Raw genomic sequence first — 11,929 nt, forward strand, 5'->3', positions numbered from 1 at the left:
TTTAGTTAATATATAAATCAATTGTATAATTCATGGGAAAAGCTGAGTAATAAGTAAGAAATACTCCATCACTATGTGACCGGGCCGGAAGTAGGAGGCTGGTGGTGGGTTGAAGTAATTGGTGTTGGTAAGAACATTTACTACTTCCTGAACTTCATGGGGATATGTTGTTGCCATTGCTTGTCATTAGTGTGATGATGGATGATCTTTTGCAGTCTTCTTATATTTTTCAAGATATTTAGATTTAAAAATGTTTTGAAAAGGCTCAGACAAAATATCGTTTGAGAAAGAGACAGGCCCTCTTGTCTTGATTCTTTTTGTCTATGCTTTCCAGATAAATTTGGGCAGCGGGCTTTTGTGGGCAAAGTGTGCATGGATCTGAATGACACTGTTCCAGACTATAAGGAGACCACGGAGGAGGCGGTCAAGGAGACAGAGAGGTAACATGCCCATTTGTCTTGATGCATCTCGTGGTTGGGATGTTCTGCTGCACTGGTGGGACTGCAGATAGAGAGAGGAAATGAGGTACTATGTGACCAGGGACAGGCATGTGGCGGTTCCTAATGTCCTGTTTAATGGAACTAGTCTGCACCGAGTGCAATCAAATAGCTAGTTGTTAATGTTTCAACGAGTTTTTTTTTTTTTCTGTATTGTCACATTTGGTTTCTATAGAAATTTCTGTGAGGATCTGCCTTGTCTACTAGTGAGGCAAGGGCTAAGTGACTTACCCACAGTCACACAGCTTTAAAGTCGCAAAGCTGGGACTTAAAGACAGGAATGGAGAGTTCTAAGTTCAGAATTCTTTCTGTTATAGCGTAGATCCCACTTGTTGTTCAAGGTAAATAAAGAGAGAGAAAAACCAGTGTAACATGCAAGAGCATTTGCTATGGTGTGTGTATATTTTAAAATAGTGAAAGTGAGGAATAATGTATGGAATAAAATACTATCTAAGAAGTTAGGGGGAAATGAGTTACATTTAGTGAAGACCTTTCACTAAAAAGGCTTTAAAATAAAAACCAAAGTATTATGTGCTCCCTGGTATAAAACTGGAGGTACAAAAAGGTACAAAGAAGAAAAATGTTCTCTATAACCAAATCATCTAAAGTTACTAGTATTGAGATTTTAAGCTGTATCCTTTTAGTGTTTTCCAAGGCAGTATATATAAACATCCCTCTCTGCTATCTTGTCCTACCAGGGGAAGAGAAGATTTGTTCTAGTCATATGTTGAATGGCTATAACATACTAATACATGACATAGCTAATAGCTATAGTATCCTCTCCACACAAATGTGACCCAAAAGAATACCTTCCCAAGGTGAAGTGCCCACATACAGGAGTGAAGGCCATGGTTCCTTTTCCTGCCTTCATTCCGTATCTGTGTGCTCGCAGGATATGAGTTCTCACGGGACCCCCTAGTATAGGCTCTGCGGACATTCCATGCTGACACACAAGCTAGAGAGAGACCATGGGAGAGATGAGGCCCCTGCTGCAGCTGCTAGCAGATACAGAGCAGAATTCACCAGAGATTGAGGACAACCTCCTTTGGGAAGTTCTCCACCTCATTACATAAGGTACCATGTACAGATAGAATCATAAAAGTAGGGTGTGCAGGGGAAATGAGAACATATGTTTGCATAAAGACTTGCATATGAAGATTAGTAGTGCATTCCTTGTAGAAACATGTGAAGCACGTTCACTGTGTACTGGTATCAATCTCAGGGGAGGATTTTAAACACCTCACCGATACCATGCAACACTGTCAATCCACTTGCACAAATCCAGTAAGACAGAATACTCACACTAGTTAAGTGAAGCAGCTTTATTATTGACAGCTAGGCAGCAAGGGACAGTGGAAGCCTTGGATTCATTCAAGGCTCAGGAAAATTGTCCAAGGTGGATTGGAGTCTTGTCTATGCATGCTGCCCCACATTGCAGCACAGGTGAGGCACCTGGAAATCATGTTCCACCTGGAGTTTTACACCCAGGAGCACTGTACTCCCTGAGCTAAAGCATTGCAGGGCCTACTGTTCTAGGAGGAATAAGAACCAGGTTCATGCTGTTCTGGCCAGTTCCTCCTTACCTCAGGGTGTTACATTTCCAGCACTTGCTTTAGTTTTCTGAGAACTACAAGCAAGAAAGGGAGAGAAGAGCTGGGTTACCAGGACCATCTGGGGATCTGCCCTGCACCAAATTGTGGACACAGTGCCAATGTTTATCAGTGGTAGAGGGTAAATCAAAATATGGTATGCAAGGAATGTGATTCTACTGTGAAAAGGGACAAAGTACTGGCGCATGCTACAGCACGGGTGAACTTGAAAACGTTATGCTAAGAAAGAGAAGTGAGCACATAAAGCCACACTTTGCATGATGTCATTTATATGGAATGTGTAGAAGATGCAAATCCATGGAGACAGGAGTTATTAATAGATAGGAGATTGTCTGGGCCTGGGGGTAGGAATAACTGTGAACTATAAATGGGCCCAAGGGATCTACCTGGGGTGATGGAGCAGGTTCAGAACTGGATTATGATGACAGTTGTGCAACTCAGAAAAACCAGAACCATTGAATTGTCTACTTAACACGGGGAAGTTTGGAATATATGAATTATACTTCAAGAAAACAGTTTTTAAAAATAGGAGTACGTGTGGGGTGTGTGGTCATGTGTATTTGTGTTTTCTAATTCATATCCCCTTTAGATAATAGTTGAGTAGAAAATTATCCTTTTTTTTAAATAAAATATATTTTGAAAGGGTACTTTTAAATTCACAAGGGAACTTTTTCTTTTTTTAAATAAAGACTTTGTAAGGTATAAATAGCTGGGGAGGTTATTTTTAGAGACTCCAACTATCTATGATTTTTCTACTGTGGAATAATAGTGCTTTTCTTGATGTTTCTAGCATCCTTCCTCTCACTTTTCTTCCCTAATCCCACACAGTTGGAGCACACACACAAAAAAAGGCCTCAGAAGCTCAAAATATATCAACACATTCTAGAGACTCCCTCTCATGAATTAAAGGTGAAAGACGAATCAATCATTAAGCCATGCTTCCTATTTGCCAGTATAACTGTATTGATGTATCCAACTTGATGAAATGGGTCTGTTCCTAAAAAAATGTTCATGCCAATATCAGATTGTATTTTAAGGTCTCCAGAAACTGGTCATAGGAATCCTAGATGTCAATGCTTTTATGAAAGGAAAAGTTATTTTTAAAAGTACCAATTTACCCTCTCCATGTCTTTTATTATAGATCCAGGCTTCTCCCAGAGAATGGCTATGCTCTAAAATGCATGTGACCCGCTCATTAAATTGCTTTTGGTTGTGGGTTATACTACTGCTTCAGAACATGAGTTTTCATCATGTTCTTTTCATGTCATATCAGAGTATTCTTTTGATAATATAAGTACTTCTCTTATATTTCTGCAATAGTTTTTTCATAATACCTTGAGGATTTGATGAGGAGTTTTACTGTATTTCACTAAACACCCAAAAAATGTGGAAGATTCTTCAGATGTAAATCTTCCCCTAAACCAAACCTATCTTGATGCAAGTTTTAGAGTTTCAATTTTTTTTTCCCACTCTCTAGGCCTTCCTTGCCTTAAATGTGTATGTACATTTAAGAATGAAAAGAGGAGCTGCTATATGCTCGCAGAGGAGGGAGTATTCACATTCTCCTTAGCATTGGCCTTTTGCTCCGTTCATTTGTTGATCTTTTTTTTTTTTTTTTTTTTTTTTTTTTTTTTTTTTTTTTTTTTGTGGTCATGGTAAACTTTAATTCACATTTTATTTTTAAACAGAGGATTATCAGAAAGCAGGAAGCTATAGCTAGCAAACTTTTCTATTCAGGGCAGAAGTAGCCATTTCATTGTCTTTGTAGTTGCCACTAGATCAGTGGCAACTGATAGGATCAGTGTCCCTCTTACTCACTGTACTCTGTTTTAGTTTTTAATTTGCCAGAGGGCATGTGTGTTCACTAGGGAGAGGTAAGAGAAAGGGAGAAAGTATCCCCCATTGGGAATGGTCACACCAAATCCCTACTCCTCCAGATCTCCCTCCTTTCAGGCATGCACACACACATACTTGGCATATTTCTCAAGTCCCAGGTCTGAGACTCCAGCTGTGTAGTTGGACATGTGAGGTCCAGCCTTCTTAACCACTAGGCTATGGGCTGGCCCAATTGTACTCTTCATAGGCACCTTGGTCTATTCCTTCATAGGCACCTTGGTCTATTCCGGCTGCCTAGCATCTCTCAGCATTCATCCACAGTAAAACCCCACCTTTGGAAATAAATGACAATATTGTGTGAACGAGTACCTTCCATTTTAGAGGGATTAAAAGAAAAGAGTTACATGGCCTCTGGACACATTGGTACATAGGATTCCACGACTCTAATATCCATGGAACATAACATACCATAATTTCTGCCAAACAGAACAGCTTGAATACTCTGGGAATGCTTATGAGCAGCCCAACTGATACTAGATGATGGCATTCCATTTCCCTGTGATTTTGTACTCTTTCTCAGGCTGCAGATGAGAAAGCAAGTAATTACTACTTGTTAACCTTTAATTAGTGGTGATGAAAGATGCATAGTGTTTGAAATGTGTGCATGGAAATTAGGACATGCAAGGATCATGTTTTCACCCTTTTTAAACATTTATTTGAAAATGTTTAAATTTTCTAACTTCCCATTTATTGCTTTATTGCAGATTTGTGTCAGAAATGCTTCAAAGGAATGTAAGTAAATTTGTTCAGAGCTTGAATGGATTTCTTTGCATTAGTTGTAGGATTCATTATTAAGTTGTTTGATGGAGATTAGTCTGTGTGTATTTGGCTTATTCTTTGTATAAAGAAGTATTTGCTTAGGACCTTAAACCGTTTTCACAGTGGAGCCATCAATTCAGCTCAGTAAGAGTCAGGCTTTCTTTTGAAATATTTATTTAACAAATTAAGATTGTATTGGGTCATCAGAAAAGTCTTGATGCGTCTTTGCATAGAAAAACATGTCATGACTTTCCAACTCTATATATATTCAAGGTGTAAAATATGCAGGTCTGAAATACATATACATTGTGTAATGATTATGGCAATGAAATGAACTAATGTATCCATCATCATTCATGCTGTAGATTATGTCCCCATAATTTGTTCATCTTACCACTTAAAGTTTGTACTCTTTCATTTACATATCCCCATACGATTCAGCAATCCCACTTCTGGGTTCATATCCAAAAGAAATGAAATTAGTATCTTAAAGGAATCTCTGTACCCCCATGATCATCACAGCATTCTTCACAATGGACGTCAGTGGGTGGATGAATGGATAAAGAAAATGTAGTGTGTGTGTGTTGTGTGTGTGTGTGGATATGGGCAGCACATGTCCACAAGAGGTAGTGAAATGGACAGGCCACCACTTCATTCTGGTCTCCCCAGTGCTCTCCCATAAGACTTGTTCTTAGCCTCTAATTCCCTTCACAAAGGTCACCCAACCTAAGCTTCATCTGAACCTTAAGATGTGGGGCAGGGAGCATCTATCATATGGGAAAGGATTTTCAGTTGAACTTGGTGCTGAAAAAGATACTCTCCTTTATTCTCAGACCTGAACTGTTTCCATAAAATCCAGCACTTCCGCCAACTCTTAGAATGGGGGACTGCCACCCCTCCCAAATTAGACATAATTAGATGGTTATGTCTAATTTTCTTGTTATAACATGTATTCATTTTGGGATATGCTGCATATTTGTGATATCCATAGTTTCCTTATCAATTGTTTTTGGTTATCTCCAGTATCCTAGAGTGAAGCCCATAGTGACACCACGTTTTTCTCTTTCCTGCTCTGAAGCTTTGATGGGTGAACTTGGCAACATTGCTAAGACCCGTGATCTGCACATTCAGGTGGGTATTTTTCTTCTGTTTGTTTCTTAGTCCAGACCTGCAAGATTTCTCAGTACCCGAAATCATAAATACAATAAATTCCAATTCTTCTGAGTAAACTCCAATTCTTTTACTGAGATGCCCTAGAATCATAGCATTACAAAGCTGAAAAGGCCTTTATAGACAACATCTAATATGATTTAATTGTGGAGAGAGGAAACCAAAGTTCCTTTTACCCTCATCTTCTCTGGTCAGTCTTCAAGAGGCAAGGATACTATTAAAAGTAACAGCGAGATCAATGACAGGTGACCTGTTCTCTGTAGGATATATTTAATGCACTTTTTTTCCTAGTCCTCTTTTATTTGATACATTCTTGGTATTCTATACCTTCATTCTTGGAGGAACCAATTATTTGAAAAGTAGAAAGAACTTAATTTGCACCTTACAAAAATGCATTAAAAGCCCTTTTGTTCCGAGTTCCTTAATTTAAAATTACGAACAAAAAAACTATATCTTACTTTGTCATTAAGTTGTTGTAATTCAGGAATAAAATACTTTTTTAAAGCTTACAGCTGGGTTAAAATTGGGACGTCCCTTTCCCCCATCCAAGCTTAATTATATACTGTACCAAAATTTCTCCTCTTAAGAGATGATTATCTTATACAAAAGGGCAAGTAGGGTCAAAGAAACATGTTGATTTTTACCATTTTTTAGGATGATGTTTTCCATTTTTTTTTTTAAAGATTAGTCTTAGGGCTCAGTAACTATTCTCATCTTTCCTATTATTTATTTGTAGTCTATTATATTTATTTTTAATTCAATCCATATAACTCTCTTTTGGAGATAAAATTAAAAATTTAGATGATGTTTCTACTTTTGAAACAGAATGCTCTATTTCTCAAAAAAAAAAAAAGTATAAATAGTATTTTAAAATATATGAAAGGTTGGTCTTGTCCTAGAGGTTAAGGTAGCCAGAGCCCACATGGCCAACCATGGTTTGAATCTTGGCATTGGAGGCTTAAAAAACATGCCAGGTGCCAGACCAGCAGTTGGCGTAATGGCTATGTTGCTGGACTCCCATGTAGTCGATCATGGTTTGAGTCCCAGACTTGGTGGTTTAAACTCATGCTGGGCATGTGTGTATGTGTGCCCAAGATCCTGAGAGGAGAATGGGAGAGAAGGGACGGTGGCGTGACCATCCCCCCGAGGGGTGATTTCTCACTTTCTGTTCCCCTGTCTCTTTCTGGCGAGTGTACATGCCCTCTAGCAAAAACACACTCCAAAAAATTTTTTAAAAAATGGAAAATCATGCCAGGTATATGTGTGTGCATGTTCAAAATCCTGACAGGACAGAGAAATGGAGGAGAGGGAGTGTGGCGTGACCATGTTCCGCTGGAGGGTGCTTCCTCCCTTCTTTCTGTTTTTCTGTCTCTGGCAAACATACATGCCTTCTTGCAATTTTTTTAAAAAATTGAAAAAGAAATTAAATACATAAAAAATAGAATGAGAAGAACACACAACAAAATCAAGTCTGTCCTTTCTTGAGCACTGTGTATAGATTTAGGTCCATTTACTCATGATTAACGAAATAACAAGAATCATGTTTGTCCCTTCTCTTCCTATGTCTGTACATTTCATCAATGGTCTGGGATTTCCTCAAGGTCAAGGGTAGACCTCATCATCTAAGCAGAATTTGGAAAGTCACTCATCTAGGCAACCCTGTTTTCTGTTTTGTAATTTTTTTCCTTTTATTTATTTGGCTATGCGTATTCTGTGTCATGGGAAGAGAGGAATAGCATCACCGTTCTAAGAAATATTAATCTGCTCATATGTTATTTCCATAATACATACCTATCACCAATTGTCCTAGAGTGATTTTTGTTTTAGACTAGGGATTAGATGGTTATTCTTAAATATTGTTTCTCAACCCTCTTAGATTTTGTTGTTGTTGTTGTTGCCCTGGAGAAAGGCCTAGGACTCACTTGTTTTGCTTGATGTGGATTCTTATGGACTCTTGCTTGATGACTGAAGGATTATCTAGCTCAGTTATTTTCAAATAATTTTCTGCAGAAGAAACACCAACAAAAGAAACAGTACGGGGACAGGTTCTCATAGTCCCAATCTTGCTTCATCCAGAGGGACCCTTGCTTATTCACAGAAATATTGAATTTCTGTAAATTTTTGTATGATTAATGTATCCAAGGCTAAAAGAATTTGGAAAGTCACTCATCTAGGAAACCCTTTTATTTGAAAGATGAGACTGTGAGGACCCAAAATAAAGAACTAACTTGTTCTAAGATATAACACTATGGACAGAACCCGGGCTCAAGCTCAGGTCTCTTTACTCAAGTTCCAGCTTCCTTAAGAGTGAATCCACCTGTCTATCCCATTGATGGCTATTAAACTCTTTTATTAAACAGCCAACACCAGAAGATGCAGATTGGCACAAATAGCTTGGCTGTTGATTTTTTAAAGAGTACTCTAGTTTGTATTAGAAAATACTTTGTCAGAAAATTTTGTCTTGATAGTACACACACACGCACACACACTATATGTTCATGGTATTCTGTTTCTTTGCCATACGTTTATTTTTTTGATGATTTATTTAGAGAGCTTTTGCCTTAGGGTTCATGCACTCACCAGAGAGAAAGGGAGAGGGAGAGAGAGAGACAGACAGTGAAAGGGAAAGTGAGAAATCACTCCCCCAGAGGGGATGGCCACACCACAATCCCTTCTCCATTCTCCTCCTGGCATCTTGGGCACACATGGACATATGCCCAGAGTGATTTTTAAGACACTAAGTCTGGGACTTGAACTGTGGTCGGCCATATAGAAATCCAGCAATGTAACCACTATGCCATCTGCTGGCCTCAGCCTTACATGTATTTATTTATTTATTCCATAAGAAGGGGAGAAACAGATACCCCTACCATGGTCCCCACTACATGAGCCACTGCCAATCTCAGCTGAACCAGATTATGGGCACATGTGTGCATCTCATGTACTCAAGGAGCCTCAGGATGTAAAATTAGAACCTTTCCTATGTAGGTCTAATTGCATTACCAGTGGGTCACCACCTGGCCTCTGTCAATTACACTATATATGATGTATACAATTACATATAATGTAAACAATAAGACATATGTACAACCTTTAATGTCTTTCTATGTGGTCCCTTCCATAGGCCAGTATAAAAGAAACCATCCACACCATTTTGAGGTAGGATATATACTTTCTAATGGCATTTTACAGAAGTTGAAATTAATATTTCTTTTTTGTAGAGCCATATAAGTGAAAATCGTGATGAAGTTGAAGCTGTGAAAAATTTATACCCCAGTTATAAAAACTACACAGATGTGTATGATAAAAATGATCTTCTGACAAATAAGGTAAATTGTTTATCATGACATAATCTATGTAAAGTAGGGTATATTTATCCAAACTTTAAAACCTCAGTAGTAATCTTTAGACTTCTTTGACACATGTGCATTTCTCAAGCTATTGTAATGCCCAGAGTGCATGTGTGTGTTAGAGTGCAGTTAAATGGGCCTCAGATTTCACCCAAGTGAATAGTTCTACAGCCTTCCTCAAGGATGTGAGTGTCATTTGTTCCAAGCACATTTTGACAGTATCCCTCAGGATGTAAATGTGCATTCCTTTGAGTCAGCATGTGCATTTCTAAGGGTTCATTCTGTAAGGAATATGAATAGAGATGTTAATTATATATGAAAGTTTAAAAATTGGCTATCAGTGGAGATTTGTTGAAACATAGAATATACATAATTAGACTTTTAACCAACATTCACAACGAAAGAAATATACGGGCTTCTAAGAAACAATGTATAATATTGCGTGATATATATATTTATATGTGAAGGTACATTCTGACTTAGAAAAAAATATCTGAAAGAGATACACTGAATAAGTTAAACATGACTCTTCCTGAAGAAGAAAGAATAGACTTTTTCCTTTTTCTTTTTTTAAAGAATTACTCATTTAATTTTTATTTATTATTATTATTATTTTTTAAATTCGTTATAGTACACAGTGCTCACCAGAGAGAGAGAGAGAGAGAGAGAGAGTGAAAAAGCAAGCTGTTAGGTTTGGAGCTCGAACCATGTTGGCCAGGTGGGAGTTCAACACCTAAACCACCATACCACCTGTTGGCCCCATCTACTTTTTATTTTTAAATACTCTGAGATTGTTTTCTTAAAAATTGAGTATATATTAGGTCATCGGGAAAGTCACAACATATTTATCTATATTTTTCTATATAAGAATGCATTATGACTTTCCCAACAACGTAGTATTACATTTATAATTAATTAAAATTAATATGAGTGAAGAGAGACTTCATTACAATAATGTACCCTTTGATCTTGCTATCAGTGAAATGTACAAACTGTATGAAGAGTTTACTGCTGCAAATAATTTCTTGGTGGATATATGAATGAAGATATTAATATACCTGGTTCGAAAGGTTAATAATCTGCATAAATCTTGTAAATGCTACATTGTTATTCCATCCTCCTTTACATATATTTCCATACGATTAATAAATTAACCTTTAATTTGCATGTTAATTTTATTTGCATAGAGGTAGGGAAAATTTTATTTAAATGAGAATTCTCTGGTCACTGAACCATGTTTCCCAGGGGAAAAAACTATTTAATCTTGTTTTATACTGAGGAAAAATTTTGAAATAGTAAAGTCTTATTCAAGGAAACTCACAAATATTAATAAGACTACAAATTTAGAGAAGTCTCATAGTGTACAGTGCCTACTTTCTTGGACTGGTTTTCTTTTTGAATTAATGCTTATAAAGTATCACATTTCTGGGACCAGCAGATGGCATAATGGTTACATTGATGGACTCCCATGCACTTGACCGGGGTTTGAGTCCCAGTCCGGGCAGCTTAAACTCATGCTGGACACCTGTGCATGCATGCCCAAAATCCCTAGAAGAGAATGGAGGAGAAGGGATTGCAGTGTGGCCATTTCCCATGGGTAGTGATTTCTCACTTTCTGTCTCTCTCTCTCTCTGGCGAGTGCACACACCCTATAGAAAAAACACTCTCCAAAGAAAAGTATCACATTCCCTAATTTTTATGAAAATGTAAATATGGTTGAGTTAAAGTTTGTGTATGTCAAGACCATTGTCACTAGTCTTTTAATTAGGAACAGATTAGAAGCAGAATTAAAGATTAGCTTTTAAAGGATCACTCTTATAGGCTTCATTGTATTGAGAAGGGAAGACTTATCTCTAGAATGTTCTAATTAGCATAGGTCCAAACACAGCCCTACCTGTAGCTTACATGGTATACTTAGAAAAGAAAGCAACTAGATCATTGTCTAAAACAGCGAACATGATAGAATCCTATCTTCCATTTGGATGAATATCTTAACAGATGAATGCTGTTAATCATCTGGACTGATTCTCATTATTTTATAAATCAACAAAAAGAAAAAAAACCAAGGCCCACAAATTGACTGAGATGTTTGCAATCTGATGTTTTTATAGACTTTCTGTAAACTCTAACTTCTACCTAGGGATTTTGTTCTTACAGATAATTATCATGTTCTACTAATGATGGAGGCAGCAAACCCATAACTCTCTCTCTCTCTTTCTATGATGTCGTTCTGTGAGCAAGTATTAGTTTAAACATTTTAAGTGGGTACTCTTCTCTCCAGACAGTGATGGCACATGGCTGCTACCTTTCTGCAGAAGAACTTAACATATTCCATGAACGAGGAGCATCAATCTCTCATTGTCCCAATTCTAACCTATCGTGAGTAGGCAATCATTTTGGGCAGATGATGAATGTTTTTGGGTTGTGGATCAGTAGCCGAATACCTTTGTTTCTCAGTCATTCCTCCAGGACCTGTCTTTTATAGTTACATTAGATTGAAACAGGAATGAGATAGACAATGTTTACCTGTGCTGTAATGGAGAGAGACCTAAAAGAGGACTTTTTTTTTTTTTTTTTTGCAATGTATGCAGTTGAAGAGTACTCTAAAATTACTGTTTGTATGAAAAAAGACAATTAGAAATACAAA

At 37.4% G+C, this 11,929-nt stretch overlaps 1 protein-coding gene across 2 annotated transcripts in view; it reads left to right on the plus strand.

The window, feature by feature from the left end:
* Positions 1–11,929, plus strand: part of GDA (guanine deaminase) — a 121,891-nt gene that overhangs the window by 74,830 nt on the left and 35,132 nt on the right. For both annotated transcript variants that reach the window (XM_006152496.2, XM_006152497.2), the window contains exons 5-9: positions 335–440; positions 4,708–4,735; positions 5,786–5,893; positions 9,154–9,261; positions 11,564–11,661. In XM_006152496.2, coding sequence (XP_006152558.1) covers positions 335–440; positions 4,708–4,735; positions 5,786–5,893; positions 9,154–9,261; positions 11,564–11,661 — 448 coding nt within the window. The remainder of the gene's footprint in view (positions 1–334; positions 441–4,707; positions 4,736–5,785; positions 5,894–9,153; positions 9,262–11,563; positions 11,662–11,929) is intronic.

Source organism: Tupaia chinensis, unplaced genomic scaffold (assembly GCF_000334495.1).
Source record: "Tupaia chinensis unplaced genomic scaffold, TupChi_1.0 Scaffold000354_1, whole genome shotgun sequence".
Taxonomy (NCBI): Eukaryota; Metazoa; Chordata; class Mammalia; order Scandentia; family Tupaiidae; genus Tupaia; species Tupaia belangeri.